Genomic DNA, 25,263 nt, shown 5'->3' on the forward strand with positions numbered 1-25,263 from the left:
AAGCGGTCCCTCGTCAAATCAACACTTCTATTCCCGCCGCAGTATTTTTGCAGCTATGGCATTGCTACAGGTCGCGCATTTGATCGCGACCGTGGCAGCTGCATTTAGACTGGGGCGAGATAGGAAAGGCACGGTCACTTAGATTTTCGGACACGTTAGAGAACGTCACGGTGTCAAAACTAATCCGGAGTTCGCCACTACGGCATGCCTCATAATCCGATTGTGGTTTGGCACGTACAGAACCATATTCAATTATTAGTTTAATACTTCTGCCACAAAGTCATGTGCCATGTGAGGCAATGACAGTGCTCAACCGTCTCAGATGCTATGAAATATGGCTCAAAATTACGCCTCAAGCAAACACCACTCCCTGTGTGTTCTGTGTACTACGCAGACAATCAGCAGTGGTGCACGAAAGGTAACGTTAAACATGAACTCACCACTCTCGTGTTAGCCTAAACGTTGAAGAAATTAGGCTTTCGCCATCGACAATCCCGCTAATTATCGTCAATAAAAGCAACCAGCAAAGAAAGGTTCGCTTATATTGATTCCCTCAGGGCTTGGGATTCGCACAATTTTTTACTTCGCATCTCAGCAACCGAGATGTACTTCCGATTCGTCTGCTTCTTCTAACGCCGTTCAGACGTGCGTGCAGACAACGATACTATGTCATTTCCTAGCGTGTTCAAGCACACGATCATGCTCTGTGTCCCGCTTTTGTCTGTCCTGTATTCGTGTGGCTACGACTTACAGCGGTAGTGAACTGTTCTCGTGCGCAGCGCGCAAAATCGTGCGCTGCGCGAAAGGAGGCAGACAAAACAGCTCGCGTGCGACGCTGTCTGCGGAAGTGTGCCTTGCAGCAAAGAAAAAAGACAGAAAAAAATGGAGGCAGTGTCCGTGATGTATGAATCCTCTAGCTTTGGTATTAGAGAACGCAGGGAAAGAATTTAAATTGCAGACACTAGACGGGGCAAGTGGAGAGAGGCCTCCATTCGCGGTGGCGCAAGCCACTTGAATTCGTGAATTCGCCGCAATGAAATATTTCTGCCTAGACTTTTAATGAACCAATTTTAAAAATTATTGGGGGGAACGCTCCCTAGTGAGCACGTAACGACTTTAAGCGTGTAACCGACGTGTTTTTTTTTGTGGCCTGGTGAGGGGCCCTTTAAAGATCAGGTGCAGCTGCACTAAATATTGCATTGTACAATCCGTAGCATGAAATTCTCTCTCTACGAAACTTGAGCCAGAGAAAATAAACAGTATGCGAAAAATAACATAACTATGATTTTGAGCAAGATACGTACCTCTTCGAAGGTAGAGTGAAATTTTATTGAAGCGACTAATTTATTGTTGAACGACTAACTGCGATGCGTAAGCTGTGTCTATTGTCATAGCGCGCAACGTGTAACATGCTTCAATACTGACAAGATCAGAACTTAATTTCTGTATTTCTTTATAATAATGCGCTACACTCTTCCGAAACTATACTGAAGTGTAAGCACGAAATCAGGCCAATGCACAGCTTGAGACGTCTACGCAGTGATGTCCCCAGACCGAAGACGTAATGTGTGTCAAAGCAAGAATGGTGGAAGTAGTGAAATGGACAGAGAACTACAGCACACACCCAGCTACATATAAAGATTCTGTACCTCGTCTGTTATAATGGCTCCTATCCATTGCACAGCATTTGACAGAAATGGACACGTACCCTCTGATACATACCAAATAGCGAAATCAAATAAAATCGAAAATATCAGTGAAGCAATTGAATATTATGCGCTAGTTCATGAAGAATTTATAAAGACATGCCTATGAGCCGACATGATATGTCCAGGTTTTTGGTGGCGTTTTATTTTTTGAATACACACAAAGAAGGTGCACGTTTGCCTTTAATTTGTCAATCGAAACGCAGTGCTACTTCAGACTCTGTATAGTCGTACCAGTAGTAGCAGCGATGGTGCCATCGCTGCTGCATGCACCGGGGTGTCAGTCAACCAAGCTCCACCTTAAAAACTTCTACACTGACATAGAAGTTCATACTAAGCCGAGCAGCACAGCCCCCGTGCACGTGCGTGTTCGACATGACCAGTGCACGTTCAAAGTGTTCGCTGCGTCCGACTTAAAGAATTATGGTATCTTCGGCTTACTGAGCTAGGTATCAACGTAGGCCAGTGCTGGTTTGTTGAATATGGGCTATTGTAGTTAGGAGCAAAGCCGAGAACATGCCGACCCTCTGTTGATTGGTTGATTGATCAACCTGTTATTTTTTTATTGATTGGTTGAGTTCAAGCAATCTGTTGATTAGACCATCTTTACTTTCATTTGGATACGATGCTCGAAAATATGCTGTTTGACAAAGGTGCATTCTTTCTTCCAGCGGAGCTCCATGTGCCGAGCTTTGCTGCAGTCGCAAGAACAGTGAAATAGACCAGCTTAGGGCCGTGGTGGTGTAACAAGCTTTCTTTTCTTTTGCAGTTTCTGCAATACATGAAAGCGCGCGAAGAGTAACGGGTCAAGTTCATGGACCCATTAAAGACATAGGCGCCCTGACAGAACCACTCATCACTGGCGGTACGTTATTTTCCATTTTCGTTGTAATTAGTTCTGCTGCAAAGGTCTGTGAGTAATGAAAGCAATATGATCCTCCTGGAAAAAAATGGTGTGCGCACAGCTTCAGTGCCAAGATTGCCACAGAGTGGACATGTCAAGATTTTGATATCCAAATGCCCAGCTCGGTGGTTTCTGCATTCAATTGCTCCAAGGCTTAGCCTGAGGTCGCGAGTGCGATTCACCTCTGTGGCTCCGGAGTAGTTTCGACCTCGTGTGGATCATTTTAAACTGCAATAAATCTAATTTAGGCGAGCGGTCTCGCATTACAATGGAGGCGAAATACGAAACTACCCGCGTAACGTCTGACGTAGAAATTATTCCGGAGCCTGGACCCTCCTCAGTACGGTGTCTCATTATAGCCCAAATGCTTCTTCAGAACGTTTCCCTCCATAATTATGTATGTTTCATTTTGTTTGATAGCGCGTTTATCAGGCAGTGCTACTATGTTTATGAGCCTTTTATCAAATGAGTATTCCAGAATTTAAAGTTCTCCAACAATTCACCTTCACCTTGTCATCCAATCTGCAGCTTTTTACATCTGAATTAAGTTTCTTTCCCAGCCGTGTTAATATTACTAAATCCCAAGGTCACCCAAGGGTGCTCACTCGAACAATGTATGTTATTCTTCTCGTGACGATGCAGCAGCCTGACGCATGTCAGGTCGCCACGTCGTGTAGTATACACGCCTGTGGCGCATTACGTGGCGTTTTCATTTCCAGAAATGTGGGTTGGAACAATTGCAAAGTACACGAAAAACATGTACGGAGGCAATGATATCATCACCTACCAGAAGCTCGTCCCGGTGTTTCTGGTGAAAGCGCTCGACTCCAAATACGTTGGCTTGCACGGAATACGGTGCTGCATGGCCTGGAGCCTGTTCCGCCAGCTCGTATACTACGCGGATCCCGGTCAGTTGCCGAAGCACAGAAACCCCGAAAGCGTTTGCTACAGGCACGCCAACTGGCTAATGGGGTACGCTATCACCAGCCGGTTCTACCATTCGGGTGAGTTCATGGGCTCAATAAAAATCTTGATAAGTGGTCACTATAGTTTGCACCCTAGTACAGCAATTAATTGTTGATTGAAATGGTTAGCAAAAACTCGGCATATATATATATATATATATATATATATATATATATATATATATATATATATATATATATATATATATATATATATATATATATATATATATATATATAGTTACAAAGGCTCAATGCAAGTAAAAATACGCGGGAAGCGAGAATGGAGAAAGAGCAGCACGACATTGCCCCTACGACTTCGACGGCTATTTCTGCCTTGGTGATCATTAAAGCAGCCCCTTAACCATCTCCGGAGAGCGTAGCAGATTGGTGGAGGTGCTGCGTACGACGAAGATGACCGCAACGACGGAAGCTCTACTCTCTGGACTTCGCGGCAGCCGCCTCCTTGCCGCAATTCGCCTTCGCCGATCAACATCATGTCCCAAGTCCAGACCACTGATGCGGTGTTGGCAACTCCTACGTGTTCCTTGCCATACTTTGGAGTACCACCGAACTTCGGCGGCACTTCAGGAGAAGACGTCAATGAGAAGCTCAAGAACTACAACCGGGTGAGCAGAAGCAACGGCTTGGACTAGGCAGCGCAGCTGAGTCTTGTTGTTTTTTTCGGTAACACCGCTCCCATGTCGTATGAAAACTACGGTTACATGTTCACAACTTGGGATCGTTTCGTTGAAGAAGCGCAGAAACTCTTCGGCGATCCTAACGCGAAGAAAAAGCGAGTGGAACAGTCATTGGCTGAGAGGGCAGAGCTTCCATGCGAGAAATGTACCACATAGAATAAATTTCGAAGTTTTGCAAGATAGTGAATCCCAGGATGCCTGACGAGGCCAAGGTTGGACACGTTGTTAAATAGATAGCCGAAGACGTGTACAACTTCCTGAATGGCAAATAGAATCCGAACTCCGCGTCCTCAGTAATGCTGCACTGCTGCACATTTGAAACGCTGAAGATGCGACGGAGAGCTCAGAAGTATGGCCGTCTGTCGAACGTCCCAACAGTGGCCAATGTCGATACAATGCCGCCTATTGACCTCTTGTCGACAATACGGCAGGTTGTAAGGGAATAATTATTTCGATGTCAGCAAATCGCTCATCGCAAATCACGCGGTAGCTTTCAGGGCGGCTATGCAACGGAAACAGAACGCACGCGAACATCGGCGGCTCCGGTCCCATGGCAGCCGTCAGTTAATGCAGCAGATGTCGTCGATCATTATCAAGGAACACTGCAATCTGGGTACTCAAGTCGACCAGTCTCCAATTACGAACGCCGTTCTCGCTCGTCGCACTTCTCTCCACGAATGTTGGCCGGCGGCCGTTGCCATGAAGAGCGATAATACCATTGAGTTCCTTCTGGGAGGCCTGGTTACTCCGAGCTGCCGCAGGTGTCTCTACCCCTTCCGGTGTACTACAGCTGTGGCGTCCCGGGTCCCATCTCGTGCTTTTGCAACTACCGCCCTTCATACCAGCGAGAGCTCTTGAACATGTCTTCCCAGCCTTTCGACCGCCCGTTCTCCACGCCATTGCCACCACACACACCTTCGGGTTCACACTAACCCTTGCCAGCCTCTGACCGAAGCTTAACGCTGCCATGAGCTCCCCGTGCTCCACGATCCCCATCGCCGCAGCGACGCACGCCGTCACCGCCGCCGGCAAACGGGCGGGGCGGCCAACGGGGGTGAGGCCGCAAGATTCCACGCACTATCAACAGATATACCGCCGTCAGTGTTTATGCTCAAGAACATTGTACATGTACTTGTTGATTACTTACCTACTATGGCACTTGTGGGTAGAGGCGCGACAATATCTGTGACGAGTGTCAATTTTAAGAGGCTTCTTGGAGGTAAAGTGATGTTTTCTTTAAGCCGTGGTGCGACATACCGTGGTGTGAGCAGTGATGCGTTGTGTCCTGTGGAAATCTGTACTGCGGATGTGTCTTTGTGCGGCAAAGTGTTTCCCACAGAATGCGCGCTTATTACACGATCCACACATGACGGAATTTTAGGTATCGATTTTTCGCCGGAGTGTGGAGCAACGTTTGACTGTAGAATTGGGCACCTTTCCATTCGCGGTAGTTTCCCAGCTGTGCTCTTGGAGATTTCATCGTGAGGTGAATTAATCTTTGTCGTCTCTGAGGACACTGTCTTTCCTGCATTTCCAGCTGTGTGCATTGCGGTGACCTCTTCTAATAACGACCTTGCCATGTTCGATGCAACGCTGGAACCGATTGAGTTGACTTGTGTGAAAAAAAAAAACATTTTAGTTCTCCATTGCGTGGTGTCTGTAATCGAAGGACCCGCGAGCGCGTGGGACATGTACGGTTCAATGGAGCCTGCAGTGTTGCCTTGTGGTATGAAACTCCCTGTATTCAAACCCGAATCCTCTGCGGTGCTGGTTGCGCTTGTTGCTGCTACAGGCGAGAATGAACATCTAGATTCTCAAGGTTCGGAAGATTCAGAACTTCTACAAATGAGCAGCAAGTCAGTTAGTCAAAGCGAACGTCACACACTCATGGGCATTTTATCTAAGCACTTCAAAGTGTTCGACTTTCTGAAAAGCATCAAAATTCTTTCAATTCCAGCGCCTCGAATGCGTCATCGGATCAACACCGCTTCGGCGCATCGCATATCTCAGAAAACTTACAGAGTGGCACCGTCAGAGCGTAGCATCATCAACGAACAAGTGCAAGAGATGCTAGGAAAGAGAGTAATTCAGGAATCGGCAAGTCCCTGGGCTGCTCCCGTCAATCTTTTGAAAAAGAAAGATGGTACGTGGAGATTCTGCGTTCATTACTGCTGACTGAATTTCGTTACCAAGAAAGACTTCCCTCCGTTGCCTTGTATTGATGACGCCTTCGGCTGTCTGCATTCCGCTTCCTACTTCCGTGGATCGCAGAGCAGGTTATTGGCAAGTTCCCATGCACCCAGCTGATGAGAAAAAGACGCCATTTGTTGCGCCTGCCGTGACGAGTTGAACGAATTCAAGTCATGCCGTTCGGATTGTGCAATTTGTCGGCGACATTCGAAACATTCATGGATACTACTCTGCGCGGTTTGAAATTACAGATTTGTATGTACTACCTTGATGATGCCCTAATTTTTGGACACGCATTTCAGGAGCGCAACACTCGTCTCGCTATATACTCGAGTTTATCGAAAAGGCTTGTCTTTAGCTGAGTTCCAAAAGATGCCGCTTTGGCAAGCGCCAAACTGTGGTGTTAGGACATCTCGTCGATAAAGATGGCATTAGACCTGACCCACTGAAGACGGCAGCCATTGAATCAATGGAGCAACCTAAATCTATCAAACAGCTTCGTAGCTTCATAGGGCTCTGCTCATATTTGCGGTGGCTCATACCCCGTTCTACTGATGTCGCTCACCTTTTGACGAGTCTTCTGTTTAAGAATACTCGATTTCAGTGGATCTGTGAGTGCGAAGCCGCTTTTCGCCATCTGAAGTTTTTTTAACTTCACAGTCAATACTCCGGCACTTCGATCCTTCGTCACCAACATAGATTCACACAGACGCAAGTGGCGTTGGCATCGGTACCGTCCTTGTTCAGCGCTTTCGGAACAACAAACATGTCGTGGCGTAGGCAAGCCGTTCTTTAGGGAGCCTGAACTAAACTACACTGTCACAGAACAAGAATGTCTAGCAGTAGTATTAGCACGGCAGCGGCTTCAATCGTACGTCTATGGTCGCCAGTTCACCATCGTCACAGGTCACCTTTCTCTGTGCTGGCTTGTCAATCTTCGTGACCCGTCCGGTCGCCTCGCGCGATGGGCGTTGGTCTTTAAGAATATGTGTTCACTATTTCGTACAAGAGTGGCCGTCGACACGCTGATGCGGATTGCTTTTCTAGGATGCCACTACATACGATGTATTGTGAAGCCGACAACTTTGATCACCTTATCGCTTCCCTCTCGCCTGGCTTTCCCAATGCTTTGAAAGTCGCCGCAGAGCAACGCAGAGACCCAAGCTTGAATGCTCTTTCCTCTGTCACACTGGGCCTTATAACCTCAGGTCAATTTTCCACCCGAAGTAATCTTTACAAGAGAAACTTCTCAATGACGGGCGCCCGCTTTCTACTGATGGTTCCGGAGTTTCTGTACGCACCTGTTCTGCGCGCGACGCACGATGACCCGACCTCGGATTCCTTAGGGACCACGCGAACAATTACTTATTAATACCAAAGAAAAATTCTACAGGCATCAAATTCTCAAAACAATGGACACCTATGTGGAAAACTGTACACAGTGCCAGAGCCGCAAGCGACCTACCTCAGCTGCAGTCAGTCACCTGCAGCCTGTAAAGCACCCGAGTTCCCCTTTTGAAAAAGTCGGCATGGACCTCATCGGATCATTTCCGCGTTCTTCAAGAGGCGACCGGTAGATCGTTGTGTGTGGTTACTACCTGACGAGGTATTGTGAGACGGCAGCTCTATCCTCTGCCACTGCAGCCCAAATTTCCCAGTTTTTGCTGCATACAATAATACTCCGATACGGGCCGCCTCGCGTGATAAGTGACCGTGGTCGCGAATTTATTGCAGATATTGTGGAAGAATTACTGCGTTCGTGTGCCTCCCCGTTCCGATGCTCCACAGCTTATAATCCACCCAATAATGGGCTCACCGAGAGCACAAACGGAACATTGATAAGCATGCTATCAACGTACGTTGCTTCGAACCACAAGAACTGGGATGAAGTATTACCGTTCGTGACTTATACTTTCATCGCTGCGAAACACGAAACGACCGGTTTCAGCTCTTTCTTTCTTCTTTGTGTGCGCCCACCTTGTCATATGCTGGACACTATCTTTTCTTTCGTTATCCAGGATGATTTGTCTATGGCGGAGACTTTGTGTCGTGAAGAAGAGGCTCGTCGACTAGCTTGCTTACGTACACCGGCCGCGCAAGGCTACTCTGAAACACGCTGCGACAGTCACCACCAACATGTTACTTATGTTCCTGGCGACCTCGTGTTGCTTCGAACCACAAGAAGTGGGATGAAGTATTACCGTTCGTGACTTATACTTTCATCGCTGCGAAACACGAAACGACCGGTTTCAGCTCTTTCTTTCTTCTTTGCGTGCGCCCACCTCGTCATACGCTGGACACTATGTTTTCTTTCGTTATCCACGATGATTTGTCTATGGTGGAGACTTTGTGTCGTGAAGAAGAGGCTCGTCGACTAGCTTACTTACGTACATTGGCCGCGCAGGGCTACTCTGAAACACGCTGCGACAGCCACTACCAACATGTTACCTATGTTCCTGGCGACCTCGTGTTTTCTGTGGACTCCAATACGTAGACGTGACTTGCGCCAAAAGCTACTTGCCCGCTGTGCGGGGCCATTCGTTATACTTTATCGTCCAAACGAGGCGAGCTACACGATTGCACGTGTAACTTCCCATTGCCGCCGTTGACGCAAGACTGAGGTGACGCTTGTTGCCCGCCTGAAGCCGTTCACATGCAGCAAGCAAGAGTGACTCACTCGGAGCGCTTCGCCTGGGAGAGCAGAAATGTTACAACGTGTCACTGCAAGTAAAATACGCGGGAAGATAGAGTGGAGAAAGAGGAGGACGACGTTGCTCCTACGATTTCGACGGTTGTTTGTGCCTTGGTAATCGTTAAAGCAGCGGCTTAACCCTCTCCGGAGACCGTATAATACCGTAACAATATATATATATATATATATATATATATATATATATATATATATATATATGTATATATATATATATATATATATATATATATATATATTTGCACACACTTAACGCGTTGTAGTTTCGCTCAAATTATACTTGATGCTTCCTTATATTTACCTGCCGCATTGTCTTAGCAGCCATGGCGTTAGTTGCGCTGCTGAACGCGATGTCCACGCGCTGAATATAAATGTCGCAAGCATAGTGCGTATTAAATACAACCCGTATACATTAGCCGATAGTGTCAACGTTCTTGAAAATTCGCCTTACTTTTGCGATCTGCACTTGCTGTGCCATGACTGCGATCCTCAAACTAAAAGATACCTGATGATGGTGAAGAAAGTTCCTGTTGCCAGAACGTTCACGCCAAGCTGCGGCTTCTCTCGCATCCGCATTTCTTTTCAAGACTATAAGCTTCAGTAACGTAGCTCGAAGTGGTTGCACTAATTCTTGAAAAAAAAATCGACCACATTGACAACGTTTACATTATCGGCTCAAGCTAATGTTGATAGTAAGATCGCAGGAATATATTTATAAAAAGGAGATAACGACCTGATCTCAAAAGAAAGTTCACTAACATAGCATGTTGCAGAGAAGCGGTGCTGAGAACGTGTAGTCTGAAAAAGCAATGCGAGTTGTTTGGGGGAGCTTGCATAAAATCGGGATGACATTGTACAAAGACCCAAAGATTGAATAAATCGAGCGAGATTTCCATCACACTAGCGCACCTTAATTTCTACCTCCTGTAGCGGCGAATGAATCTCAGGCTCAAAAGGAATCAATGTAATGTCGGTTTTGTTTGTCTTCCTTTTATTGTGCCCAACAACCAGTGATCAGCAAGAAATCATTGATGGAGGTGAACGAAATTGTGTCCAACACTCGCAAGGCCTTTCAAGCAGCATTCCAGTCGTTAAAGTGGATGACCGGATCTGTACGCGAAACCGCCCTACGCAAAATCATGACTATGCGGCATCACATCGGTGCTGTTGGAGCACTTCCTGATAGCGCCTACGTGGAAAAATATTACGGTAAGTGTATCGCCTTTAAGTCGTGTGGCACGCCAGCCTGTTTAAAATCCGAATCCGATAGGGACGGAGATTTTTCGCTTGTTGCGCCACTTTGGTTGGTAGTCGACGAGGTAAATTTTCTGACAATACCGGCTTGCTTGCGTCCGAAATTCTCAGATGTTGCCTCAAAATGAGATTGTTCATTGCACCTAAAGCCACCAGACTAGTAGGCCGGCCTTCAATTCTGTGCTTCAACTTGCACCCGTTGCTCTGTCGCGTGGCCCGCTCATTCCCGCGTTCGGTAGTGACGAAATTCGCGGACGCTTTCTCTGTATGTCAGTTTACTTGCTAATTTATATTTCGGATGAGGTCTTTCTTATGAGCAGCTTTTAGAAATTCTTTGCCACACGAAGCATTCTTTCAAAGTCTTTTTCTCTTATTGCTTCAGCCTCTCGCTTCATTTGGCTTTATGGTCATGTGCCTCGTCGTTTTTGGCAGCCACCTCATACAGCGCTCTACATATGCCCACTAACACAGGTGTGGTCTCATCCTAAAAGGTGCCGGAAAACACTGCCCAAATTTAAATGGACGGAGACAACGCTGACACACACCTACGCCAAATCAGCGCTATCTTCGTTCCCGTCCGTCCAAAGATGCGCAGACCAAATTGCCGAAATGTCAGCTTTCATGGTCATCGCGCAGAACATGCGATTAATCAGCTTGCCCGGCAAGAACTTCAACTTGTGGTTTGCCTTTTTTGAAAGCTCAATTAGCCGCTCGAAAACACAGAGCAGCATTCTGCGGTCTTCTGTAGCTTTACGAGCTCACTGTCAAATAAGATGAGCTGTATTTTTTATGACAGGTGAGAGTTCGGTGCCACTATTTTGGCTTTAAATATGGCCCTTTGGGTGTTGATAGAAGTGGTCCACTTGTCATCTGAAGCCCAGGCAACGTGGGTTTTCTGAGGCGTGCTGGACCGTGGCCTTGCCTCTCGGGCTTTCTTTCTCCAGTTTCAGGGGCCCGATAACGTAAAATTATTCCAATATGTTTTTACTCCAATCTCCTGACGTAAAAGTTGCGTAATCACCGACGCATACATCGGACGGTCACCCTCAGGGTTGTCTGAACACACGAATAAAACGCTCTCCTCTTTCATAGGAGGTCACTTTCGTTTGCTTGAAAAACGAATAACGTTGGCTACACTGAGCGGCTTGTCTTACCTAATTGGCTGACAAGAGGCGAGGAGCACGCTCACGTGGCGAGGGATTCGATGGGGCAGAGCCACTGCACTAAAATCGATAACCGGGTGAAGAGGGTGGTGCCGCTGTCTGCGATTGGTCCGCTTTCCCTTACTCAGCTTGCGGTGGCTGGTCGAAAATTGCGCCGGTATGCGACGGAAGCTTAAGAATGACGCTAAAACGGATTTTCCGCAAAGAAGAGTTGGCAGAACGAGGTTGTAAACGTGCCGAAAGTGCTCGAAAATGCTACGCAGCCACCCAAAAAGTTTTAATATACGCAAATAAGCCCATGCTTTCCGGCAGGGGCGAGTAGCTAGTGCCTGAGTGATCGCCGGCAGCCATATTTTATTCTTTTTGGAACGGGGTAGCCTGCGGCTATTCAGAAGAAAATTCAGTTTTGTTCGGCATATTAATGCATCTTTAACGCGTACACGTCACTTTGACGCGGTGAGTTTTTGCTGTTTTGTGACGTCGCGTGACAGGAAGGAGAAGTGGATGCAGCCCGAAAGCTTTTGACAAATAGCCGAGGGATAATGGCTAAAAGGCGTCGAATCAGAAATAGGTATATTTTCTTTTGTTCTGTGAAATCATGCAGAATCAGTGTGTAGACCTCATATCAGATGGGGAGCTGTCGTGGTTTTCGTGACGTCGCGTGACAGACAGGTGAAGTGGGGGTGGTCGAAAAAAGTTTTTGACCAATCGTGGACGGCTGATTGCAGAATTGTGATAGAATGGCTTGGAATAGCTTTACGTTATAGTACCCCAGGGTTTTGAACCACGGTTCCCTGCTATATCGTTCCGTGATCTCTTCATGAGTGCAAATGTGATTAGAAAAAAAGCCAACATGCACACAGATCGTCGCCGGTGGTCTGCTTAGCTTTCGTTTCATTGTTTCTTTACTCTTTTATTGGTTCCTTATTATGTCTACATCTGTGCGGTGGGCATTTACCTGAGTCGCCGAAGCCACATGTCTCAACCGATTTCTGACAAGCAGCATCACACACGTGCTTCTTCTCGGCATGCGAAGGGAGTTTTCTGCCCTATGTATTAGCTCCTGAACCGTTCCTAACGTACAACCTCCTTATCCCTATCTTTATAAGCCTCGCAACAGATATGCGCTCCATCGCTTGTGTTTCTGCCATACGGCAGCACCGGAAAGCCCAAGTACGTTTACTATAGGGCAGATCGCCTGGTGTGCAATCGCCTCCATCTTGCGATCATGTGCCGCCAAAGGTCATCAATGTTACAAATGGTGGCATTGAGGGCTAGCGCCACAGATGGAACACAAGTAGGCTGGAGGAGTTTCAGCGAACAGCTAGACTTTAGTGACAAGGCTTGTTTAAGTACACATCAAAACCAGCACTATTTGCGTAGTGGTGGTGGACTACATGGGCAATACAAAACAATAGAGAACCGAAACTAACTATGCAAAATATTTCCCCAATAATAATCTTTAGCTTGTCAGTAAGTGTTAGCATCGTAATATTTTCTTAAAGGGCACAAATGACTCATTTACCACAAGGCGCTCGCCATATGAAAACAATTAAACAATACAAGTAAACCAAGATACAGAACTGCAATTATATTTACTCATTTATTTCAGTTAAATCAGGGCCCAAGATGTACTAAAGAGCAGAGTGTGCGCAGCTTACGTAAAAAATGTGAAATACAGAATAAATAAGTACAGAACAAATAATACCAAAGCGTAACTACGAGTACATATAGAACGTTCCGGCGTATACAGTGTTAGCTAATGCATCAAAACAAATGACTACAAAAATAGTACAATTCTTTGTTAGGATTACACTCGTAATGCTCGTACTAATATTTGCTCATGCATCATAAAGATGTACATTTTTACAGATGACTACAATATCGACTGAAAGATCGTTCCACTTTTGCGAATTACGAGGCAGGAATGACAACAAATGTGTTTGTAATAGAACCATGTCTACCGGATAAGCATAATCAACGCGTGATGAGGTGTAGTGCGGCGAAGGAATGAGATCACATTGTAGTGCTGGATGGCGAAAGAACTTGTGATACATGGCAAAAGGTGCGATTTTACGATAAAGCGATAGGGTAGGTAGATTGAGGCATGACTTCGTTTGTGCCATACTATCTGTACTCAAATAATTAGAGAGTGTAAAGCTAACGAAGTTATCCAGAACAAGTTCAAGATATTTATTTAGGTTGTAGTGCTAGGGTCCTATACTGAGGCAGCATATTCAAAGGTTTTATGAAGGGGAAGTTTAGCTGAAAGAGTTGCGTTGAAAAAGTTACGATGTAAGTAACCAATGATGCGCATGGCATGGCGGACTTGCGCATGGCAAAATACATCAAGGACCGGGTTTCTGGGCCAGGAAAGCTAGGAAACCGATTCAACAAACAGGCAGGTAGGAGAACGGGCTCATATTTCACACAGAAACAAAGATATAGGAATGTTAGCGGCCGCCGCGCCGTTTCACAAGCCACTGAACGTTGAAGAGTGTGACCGTGACTAACAGAAAAGAATGTTAAGAAGGGGAGTGGAGTGATGGATACGAAGAGGGGGGCACGCGCATAAAAGGCGTCAAGAACGAAGGTGGCGGATAAATGTGGAGATAGGGAGAGAGTCTCGTCACTGCCCGTTCTCTCAACACCTAGACAGCCGCGGCCACCGGCCTAGCCGAGGCTCACCTACCACGTCGTCGCACGTGCTGCCTGCTGCGAAGAGCACATTCTGACTGAACATTTCGGCAATTTTAAGAATAGACGGGTGTCGAAGGATACGACGCCTTCAACTCTCTTAGATGTACTGGCCCTTATTTTACTGTGAACAACAGATGCCATAATCTTCACAAAGGCTTCTAAACAGGAAGCAGCCCAGTCTCGGACTGTGCCTCATCAGTTCCCGAGTGTAATAATATAACAATATGCGTTGTGTGATGACTACAATACCATGATTACAATTTACTTCCAAACATCTCTTCAAACAAATTGTACAGCAAGCCACCAAAAATGAGTGAAACCTGCATCATATGATACTAAGGTCCTAGAGCAAAGCTTCGTTTCTTTATTTTGAAATCTAGGATAATATAACATGCCCACAATGCTGAACGCGCGATTGAGTGATAGCCAGGAAACTTGAAAATTATTGTCCACACTTTCAGGTACGTAGCCCCGACCGTACCACTCACTAGGTCTGGCTGGAAAACAACGGTGATCTCCACTGTTGCCTGGGCTGTAACACGTCTGGCCTGCAAACGAGAAGACACGATATAGCGCTGTCTCTTTTGTATGGCCGCGCTTTTAGCGCTGTTCGTTTTCCCAAGACATGAACCAGCTAGGTCATTGACATACATAATATAAATGCGGTTATTCGTAAACTAAATTGTAGTTTTGATATCATTTATAATAACAGCAAAAGCATGGTGTAGAATTTGATGTGAAGTGGCTGCAGAACGTGCATTCTCGTTGTTAAAGCATTTTCGTCCAAGAGTGTTAGGAGTTTCTCTTTGCGTGCTGTACAACCTCCACACACACACACACACACACACACACACACACACACGCACACGCCCACGCACACGCACACGCCCACGCACACGCACACACACACACACACACACACACACACACACACACACACACACACACACACGCACGCACGCACGCACACACACACACACACACACACACACACACACGCACACACACACGCACGCACGCACGCACACACACGTGCATGCATATATATATATAGATATATGGAGGGGCAGGAGTGCTAGTTGGCAACGGTAGAAACCCGCCACGAGGAATAAATTTCTGGCTACACCATCGATGACAGACGCAGTTATGTTGTAGGTTGGGTACTACGATCCGCGCGTTTCACTCGCAGGATGCAAGTCACCACGTAGTTTCAATGCGTACGCTCACACCCCCTCTTTTCAATGGTGACACCCATCGCATCAATCCAGCCTGAGTTCCTGTGTCGACTAGGAATTGTGAGGTGGAATTGGTGGCCAGATTAAAAAAAATCAAGAACAATTTAGTGCTAAATGGTCAAGAAATGCCGGAGCATTAGGTCGCACCTGCTTGAGTTCCCGAATCCATGATTTAAATCGAGTTCACCACGTGGCAGTCTTCTTCGGGAGCTCATTCGACACACAAACCTGCCTCTTCGAGGAGCGAAGAAGAGGAGCGAACTCACCGTGTTCCGCAAAAGACAACCGTCAATTATGCTACGGGATTATACGCGCCAAAACCACTTTCTGATTATGAGGCAGGTGGTAGTGGGGGACTCCGGAAATTCCGACCACCTGGGGTTCTTTAACGTGCAACGTGCATTTCGCCTCCATCGAAATGCGGCCGCCATGGCCGGCATTCGATCCCCTGACCTCGTGCTTAGCAGCCCCACACCATAGCCACTAAGCAACTACGGTGGGTACCCCCGTGAGTTGCTGTATTTACATACACACACTCATATAAATATATATATATATATATATATATATATATATATATATATATATGCTTCTAACACGTGATCGGCTGCGCGCACTGCACACAGACGTACTTTTTGCCGCCTTGACGCTCCCAATGCTTTAGCATATAAGGCGACAGTGGTTGAGGCAACAACCGCTTATTGCCCTCAGAGGTGGGCTAAGGAGCTCGCCTACCACCAACACTGTAGCATGTAGTGGCACGCGGCTGTGCCGAAGCGACGGGTATAGAGACGCCTGGTGCGTTATCACGTTCGCGCCAGCGGCTGTGCTCGATGCGGTTGCGCGGCGAGATTGGGATGGACGTCGGAAGTAGTAGTTCAACGACATGCTGTATCGGCGGTACGTCGCAGCTTTTATGTGGTCCATTCGTGCGCAGATGCGATAAACGGCCGATGCTGGCGGCGAAATTAGATTGTTGTGCAGGAAGATGTCGGGGTCGTGGCAGCTACGGCGGCGTGCAAACTAAAAGGCGCGGAGTCCATCAGTTTGCTTGTTAGGGAAGCGAGATGGATCAGACTCGTGGTAGTAGCTGCCTTTGGAAAACATTCGGCGTCATAAATTAGCAAGTTGCTTTCTAGAATTTCTATTATTTACCTTCTCGACCCAAATTCAACAAATTTCACTCAATGTGGCCCAGTGGTTGTCTCATATAAATATTCGCTTGACACCTGTGTTTCACAAGTATCTGAATAGCTGTGCACAAATCAAAACGCCATCTATCGTTTCTGCTAATTAATTTTGTAACTCTTTCCGGCACATATTGACGTTTTCAAACAGAACCCTTTGAGATTTCAAAGCACGTCCGCATAGAAATCATTTTGAAGCTGGCACCACTTGTGAAAAACATGCAGTGAAGTACAATGCTACTGCCCTTCTCTTGCCTGTGTTTTCTTTCTTTTTTGCATTCAGCCAACATTATAACTGGAACGCTAATGTATTTTGGAATGAACTTTTGGAATGTTTATCTCGAAACCGCCCTGCAAGCTAACCATCTACATCTGGTGCATTACAACAGCTGCCGTAAAGATAATAGTTTAAAATCTCCTTGGCAAAGTTTTCATAATAATTCGATTATGAATTGCGATCGCCCTAAGAACATCCGCCTCTTAAAGTAATTCAGGACAAGAGTAGTATAATGGGCCTAAATAATACAGGCAATTTCGGAAGTTTCTGATAAGCAAACACAAAGATAACAGCTTATACTTCTTCCTCGTCTTTCTTACGGGTCATCCATCTCTCCACACAGCGAGCTTTCCGGACTTGCCCACTAACCGGTTCTTCAAGGGTTGGCGGGAGGCCGCAGCAGCCGCCATTCGCCAAGCTTGGGCCGACACAACGATGCTGCTGCATATGGAGACCGAGGCAAACGGGTTTTACACTCCCGTGTTTAACACGATGGTCATCTCTGCATCGATGCTGCTTCCCGATATATTTTTCACTGAAGGTCCTGCTGCCTTCAACTACGGCAGCTTAGGCAGGGTGAGCATGCGCCTTGGCACGGTGGGACATCCGCTACTTCGTGCTCCTGCAGATAAAGAGCAGCTCTTTTTGCATAGCTTACCTAATGCCGAGTTCACTACTTCTTGTTTTAAACGGCCCATGGCATCACGCGGTTTCTGCAATTTCGGCGTAACTTTAGGAGCGTTAAAGTATAACATGTGCAAAGGGTGAAATAAACGATGCCATATTTCCTAAACAAACACAAAACAAAAGGAAGTAGAAATGATCAATCGGAGGTCAGATTGCTTTCATCGTTTAATCTTATAATTAGCTGTAAGTGCACATTTATCACTCCGAGTGCCAGTGCTCCCGTATGAAAAGGTCCTTCGCTAGAGAGAGCAGAGGTGCTCTTGTTCATGCTCCCAAGGGAAAGGCGGAAAAGCTTTCCGAGCTCCTTGCAGCTGATTAAAAATTTCAAACACTAACCTGTTGAACTACTTTCGTGACAAAGCGGATCATTCCCGCGGCTGAGTGGCAACACTCTAAATGCTCTTAGCCTTCAACCACTACACAATTTTCACACTCAATTATTCGCTTGATACCGCGCTTCCAGTGCTCTCAACAGGCAAGCTTGCCAGCACACAATGCCTGCGCAACATTTAGGAACTACTTGGTTACCGAAAATTTTGTCCTGACAGCCGCGTGGCTGCTGTTTGCCATACTGCTGTGATGAGTGATACGCGAATACTGTAACGATTGTTCACTGTTCAAAATTGTTCACCATTGCTTACGTTCTTTTTGTTCCTTGTTTTGAGGCAGATTTTGGCTCACGAGATGATGCATGGTTACGACGTCACGGGATTAGAGTATGACGAGAACGGCGAGCAGAGGCATTGGTTCTCGCGTGAATCAACCGAGCACTACGTGAACAGGACGCTCTGCTTGCGGCACTTGCACAAGAACGTGAGTGAACTCCATCGCAACGATGGCGAGAGTGCCATAGAATTACGCGCTTGCAGTGGCCGCACTCGAAGTCGCGTCCCATTTTGCAGAAGCGGCAGGGTATTTCAGGCAAATACCGTGTTGCGATGTAATTTCCGATGTAAACGGACAAAGAACTCTTTTCTCTCTGAAATAACCTTGTCTCAAGGGCCTAAAGTCTAAACATAGATGTATTGAATGAAATGTTTTTCGTCGTAAATAGATGAGGTAACACAACCCGCTAAACACTGCACATATGACGCCCAGCAGTAGCTTCTGAATACAGTAATAGTTGGTAACGGCGGCTAGAAGCAAACAGGCGCCACACATGCGGTGCACTAAGGCGTGCGACCTGTTACTACATCCTTAATCACTGATTTAGTGTAATGCCACCTATTAGTTATTGTATGCGTTGGTTGGCTCAGCGAGCGTGACATGACATGACAAGAACTTTATTTGAGTCCTGAGGGACGGAGACCTTGGGGAGCCAATACTGAAGGCTCCCGAAGATCAAGTCGGTGGCTCCGCCCACGATGGAACCGGGAGATTAAGTCCCGCGGCAATGTCGTGGGCCCTCTGGACAGCCTGGAGTTGAATGTGGAGATTGCTGCTCTTGAGAGATTCCTTGCATTGTTCCTTCGTGATGGGTGGAAAGGCGTTAAGGGCTGGGCACAGCCAGAGAATGTGGTCAAAGGAGCATGAGTCATGACCACATTTGGGGCACGACTTTGAGTGTTCAGGATCTATCCTGTTAAGAGACCGAGGAGTGGGATATGAACGGGTTTGCAGGAGTCTTAGTGTGGTAGCCTGAGGTTTGTTCAATTTGGGGTGACGGGGTGAAAATGTCCTCCTGCCTAGTCGATAATGGGAAACAATTTCGTGGAATGTACTTAATGGATCTTTGTGGATGTTGACCTCGTTCCAAGCCTGGCTACCCACGACAACGCGGTGCGTGAAATCGCGCGCTCTCCGGTGGGCCTGCTCGTTAGGATTACATCCAAGCGGATTAACTGAGGTATCTAGATGGGTTGGGAACCACAAGATTTGGTATCCTCCTTCGGTACTCACCCAAGTCCTTTGAAGTGCTTTGATCACAATACTGTACGCCTGTTCAGATATGAGGGCGGACGAGAAGGATCTAACCGCTGTGCGTGAGTCCGAGAAGACGATAGCGGGAACTTTTGAGCTGTGAAACGCCAGAGCGATCGCAGCTTCCTCCGCCACATGGGCAAACTTAATATAAACAGAGGCTGCATTGACCAGGTTGCCCCCCGCGTCTACCACCGAGACAGCGAACTTATCCCTACTGTCATATCTGGCAGCATCGACAAAGAGGGCATCTAGCTTCTGCTGATTGATCTTTTTAAGGATGGACTTGGCTCTCGCGAATCTTCTGCCCTGGTTATGCACTGGGTGGATGTTTCGCGGGACGGGGTCAACCATGATGCGAGCTCTGGTTTCCCGGGTCAAGCTAACTTTGGTCGCCGGTTCATGTCTGGGTTGGATTCCTGCTTCTTCTAAAATCTTAATCCCTGGCTTAGTGGATGAAAGTCTCATTATCTGAGCCGCTGTGTGAGCTTCTATTAGCTCATCGATGGTGTTATGGAGTCCTAGCTCCAGCAGCGTCTCAGTGCTTGTGGTCCGCGGGAGGCCGAGCATGCGCTTGAGGCCGGTTCTGATTAGGGAGTCGAGCGTGAACCTGTGTCTTCTCGGACTCAGCCATGGCCCAAAAGAAATACACCTCGAGGCCACAACTGCCGAAGTTTCATGTTCTTACGGTGGACCCAGACGAGCTCCTACCATTATCGTTCCGAGCGTAGCCTCCAGGTAGCCCAGTGGCTATGGCTTTGTGCTGCAGAGCTAGAAGTCAGCGTTCCAACTCCACCCGCGCTGACCTCATTGAAATAATGGCGACATGCAAAGACTATCGTGTACTTTGATTTAGGGGCACAGTAATGAATACAGGCGGTCAAAATTATTACACAGTGCCGCATTATATACGGCGCGCCTAGTATCATATCGTATATCTTGCCATGTATAACCACATGATTTAGCAATATAACCTGCTAAAGCGCGCACAGGAACTCGGACATTACCGTGCAATCAACAGCAGTTTCATTCGATTTTATTCGTTACCTTAAAGATCCCCAATGAAAAGAGTATTACATAAGGGTTGAGAAGCTTGGACTACAGTCGAATGGACGTGCCCCTCACGCCTTTTTTTAGACGATATCCTGCGCGTCAGTTATATGCAGAGCTAGACGCTGCGTCACACGAGATACAGTGTTTCCAGAAATAAAGAACATATTACAACTCTGCACCTCAAAAAAATGTGCTGAAGCATGCTACGTGCTAGATTTTATTACCTCTAGGGCAACTCGTTTGGAACCGCGAATTCCAGGTATATGCGACTCATATACCGAGTGGAGCCCAACACTTGGCCAATACAGGCATGTATTTTTGGCACAGTAAATTACACGCAGACCTGTCGCCCAGACCTCTCTTTTCTTGTACGTGGTGCTTTTAGACATAAGTCAATAAATTTAACAATAGCCGCAGCTGCGTGATTCTTACAAGCCACAGCCTCTATTTGTCGTGAGTGTTCCTGTAATCCTACGTCAGAGCTTTGGCAAAGGAAATTAGCGGCATGTTTGCTTGTAATAGAGGAGTACGCTTTAGTGTGTGGACGGCATTGAAACAGCTATAACTGTGCAATTTATTGTCAACAAGTAACCCATCAATATAATTGCGGGAGCCTAGACGTATATAAATTTAAACCATTTGGGATTCTTTAACATGCACCCAAATTTCCTTACACACGCATTCTCACTCTTTCGATCCTATATAAATTCAACTGCCGCAGCCAGAAACCTAACACGAGAGGCCATGTTCAGCAGCATAGCTCCATTGCCACTAAATCGTCGATGTGGTTCCAAAGCATATTCCGTCACTTGTATTCTATTTTGTGCACCCGCCTGGTTCGGTGGTAAAGCGGCACTGTGAAAATACCAGCCTACAGCGACAAAGCTAATATTTGCTTTGGTATTCTCACACCATCCTCAACTCGAAGCTCTTCCTTCAGGCCAACGAGTTCTGCACGACGCGCCTTCTCGGCTGAAGAAGGTGCTGCGCTTCTCAATAATCGACGTGTTGATCACTTCTATTTAAGCGTGATCTTGCCATGAACTTCGTTGAGTCGTCTTGCGGTGTTGAGCGCAGGAACGTTCCAGAATATTGGAGTAAACGCCAAATCGCTAAACTAGCGTATGTAGTGCGTCTAATACCCTGCTCTCCTTTCATGTCAGCGTTTTCTGATTGAAGCGTGTTTGTGCAGCGCTTTCTTCATTTCCTGATTGATTGATCTATCAAGGATTAGAAATGTTGGTAGGAAATAAAATATTGTTGCAGGCAGTGTTACAAAGTCATCGAACTACTGATATCGTTGCCATCGTCGTCATCTTCATCAGGGTACAACTTGATTGCTTGATTGCGGTATGTGGCATTTATTTATTTATTTATTTATTTATTTATTTATTTATTTATGTTACCCACAGGATACAGAGCACATATTTCAGAGGGGAAGAGCAATTCATAGCAATTAAAAAAGAACACAGAGCACGTTTCATACAAGAATATAAAACAATAGGGGAAAAAAGATTAACATCCTAATAAATGTCCTACAACGTTTTAAAACTATTGATCAACAATAATTTTAGGTGGATAACCAAAACAGCATGCTAAAGTCAGATAATGGACAATACACAAAAGCGGTAATTAGGTAATCAACGTTTTAAGGACATTTTTAAATTGAATTGAATCAGTGATGCGTGTAGGGAATCCCATTCTTTACAAGCTTTTGGAAAATATGATTGTGCACATTTTACAGTGTTGGAATGGGTTGCTGAGACTTCTTGTAGGTGATTTCGGCGATGAGAAATGAAGGGTACTGGTTTAACCCATTGGGAGTGAAGCTTAGAGTTATGGTAGAAAGCCTTATGGAGCAGACAAATACGGGTGCACTTTTGTCGGGTATAGCAAGTGGGATCAGGTTTAAAGACGTCTTAATTTGCGTAACAATAGCCGAATTGTGATATTTAGCGAAAATAAAATGAGCGGCACAATTCTGCAGTTTCCAACATGAGCGCTAGTGCGACCTGTCCAGACTCCCATTCAGATGAAGCATGTTCCATTTGTGGTCGCATATAGGTGGTGCATAATATTGTTCTTGGCGTTGGTCGAGCAAGAAAAAAACTTAGTTTGAAGGTAACCCACTATTTTGTTTGCTTTTGATGCTATATGTTCCGTACGTAATTTCCAGGAAAGAGTGTTAGCTATACGGATGCTGAGATACCGGTAGGGTGTTGCGCTTTCAAGGGGATGACTATTAAGAAAATACGTTGGACAAATTGTATTCGAACGAGAAACCGTCACAGACTTACCTGTTATAATGTTTAGTTCCATCGACCTGGAGCGCGTGAATATCGGAATCGTTAGTTATTTTACGGTAAATTGCACCATCATCAGCAGATAAATAAATTGCAGGGGTAATAGCAGTAAGTAAGTATTTATATAAATTAGGAATAGTAGGGGGACAGGAACAGATCCTTGATGAATCCCAGAACCAACTGGTGCAGTAGAGGAACCAACGTCATTAGTGCTGGAAGATTGAAGACGAGAAGATAGAAGTGCCCTAATGCAGTTAAGAACTGCAGGGTAAATTTTTAGAAGACTTAGTTTATATAAAGGCAGTGATGGGTTAACTTTATCGAAAGCTTTAGGAAAGTCAAGAGCTATGCACTCTGTTGAAAAAGCACTGTCCAAATAGAAGTGCAAGTCATTAGTGAAGGAAAGTAGTTGAGTATCACAAGGGAAAATCTTTCGGAAGCCATGCTGATTTAAAGAGAACAAACTGTTATCCTCTATAAAATTAACAAAATGTGCAAATATATGTTACATTAATTTGCATGGTATTGATGTGAGAACTATGGGTCAACAGTCAGAGGGGTTGTGCTTACCTCTGGCTTTGTGTAGTGGTATGACCACTGCAGTCCTCTCTCCTGCAGTCCTCTCTCCTCGCCATCCTGATGCGATTGTGAGAAAGTGCATTTAAGGATCATAGAACTATATTCTTAGGTATTTCGTCAAAAATCAGTGTTCCTTCCACAGCTGGTTTCGATGCCACTCATCAAAGTAACGTGGGCACAGAGACGCACTTGTGCCACTGCTGCCGCGTTCGTCGTCGTCTTCTTCCGTAGCTTGTCGCGCCTTTGCATCTCTTATGCGATAAGTAAGGACACCTGGTAGTTTTTTCAATTTTTTTAGACTAGGACAGCACGTGATGCCAAAGGGCTATGAAAGGCTGTGTGACGCCGCGCTTGAGCTTCTTAGTCACTTCGTCATCGGTGAGACATCTTTCGTTCGCTAATAGCCGGTAAAGTAGCTGCCGAATCGGTGCATGACTCGCGTTGTCCAAAGCATGCGACAGTCATTACACAGTTGTATAATAACATTTGTCCCTTTATGTACGTTAAACGCAGGCACCTTTATGGAACGTTATGGTGCGCATCCCTTCAAGACTTGTAGTTTAACGTGTGGGAACGTAAACATGACAAGACTGTTAGAAGAGAGAGCGCCGTCTGTTGCCATGTGCCAAACGTATCCAAGTCAAGGCAGTTCATTAGCAACCGTACTGTTGTGGCTATGCTGACGCGTCTCGTATAGACGTACTGACGCCGGGATTGCCGAATCATCTCAGAAATTCGACGCGCTGCGCCGTCATAATGAACGTTTGAGTTGATTTAGAAGAAGTGAAAGCTCACTTGAAGAAGTACTGATGATCAACGAGAGCGAGAGCGTAGCTATGACGAATATTCACGCTGCAGCGGAAGTCATGGGTTTCGTCGTGCTGGACAACGCTTTTTTTGCGTGTCTAAGCATTAGGAACGTTAAGCTCACCAAATAACGTAAGATATCACAGCGTACGTAAACAACAGAAACTCGAGAATGCTCGGTTCATGCGCTGTGATGACAAGGGTATTTCTTTACGTACGTGATGCAAGGTCAATTTAAATAGGTCGCGATGTACCAGGCGAAAGGCGGTTCAGAACAAATTCGGTTATCAGCAGGGGTGGGTATGGAAGCAGCGATTTAAGCGCGGCTATGGGAGGAGGGAACAAACACTGGAAAATAAAGAAATAAAAAAAATAAAACGATACCAAATTTTATTCACTAAACGAAAATAATATGCGCAATCAAATTTATGAAACCCTGGCAAGAAAAGAAGAGAAAACTGTTTTATTTTATCATTATCAATAAAACTCGTTTTAGCGCCTGCCATAAGATCACTCACCGTGATCACATGCAATGTAATGCGGCTAAATAATTTAATTAAATTATCTTGCTTTACGCGCCAAAATGCGATCTATGAGGCACGCTGTAGTGGGGGAGTCCGGAAGTTTTGGACTTTCTGGGGTTCTTTAACGGCAACGCTGCACTTGAAGTGTGCAGAAAGGCGCACTCGTAAATTTCACCTGTGACAATAGGCTCTTCTGACAAGTTTTGTTGTTTTGCTTGTCGGCGCTTGTCTGGGTTCTGTGGCGCGGGTACCTTCATCGTCTCTTGAAATTTTCAGTGAAAAGTAGTTATTTACGTCCGCCAGGTGCCTCAGCTGTTTTCGTTCGGCTGTGGCGGCCGACGGACTTGGCATTTGTCGATGAGACCAGCACTGTACACCTAAAGCTGTCGTTGGCCTCC

At 46.0% G+C, this 25,263-nt stretch overlaps 1 protein-coding gene across 4 annotated transcripts in view; it reads left to right on the forward strand.

Moving 5' to 3' along the window:
• The window catches only part of LOC129386722 (membrane metallo-endopeptidase-like 1), a 76,143-nt gene that overhangs the window by 45,272 nt on the left and 5,608 nt on the right, over positions 1 to 25,263 (forward strand). For 3 of the 4 annotated variants that reach the window (XM_055074847.1, XM_055074850.1, XM_055074849.1), the window contains 5 exons: positions 2,476 to 2,571; positions 3,330 to 3,614; positions 10,188 to 10,385; positions 17,336 to 17,568; positions 18,349 to 18,492. In XM_055074847.1, the coding sequence (XP_054930822.1) occupies positions 2,476 to 2,571; positions 3,330 to 3,614; positions 10,188 to 10,385; positions 17,336 to 17,568; positions 18,349 to 18,492 (956 nt within the window). The remainder of the gene's footprint in view (positions 1 to 2,475; positions 2,572 to 3,329; positions 3,615 to 10,187; positions 10,386 to 17,335; positions 17,569 to 18,348; positions 18,493 to 25,263) is intronic. The other variant, XM_055074848.1, reaches the window with a different exon arrangement.

The sequence above is a fragment of the Dermacentor andersoni genome, chromosome 3, assembly GCF_023375885.2.
Source record: "Dermacentor andersoni chromosome 3, qqDerAnde1_hic_scaffold, whole genome shotgun sequence".
Taxonomy (NCBI): Eukaryota; Metazoa; Arthropoda; class Arachnida; order Ixodida; family Ixodidae; genus Dermacentor; species Dermacentor andersoni.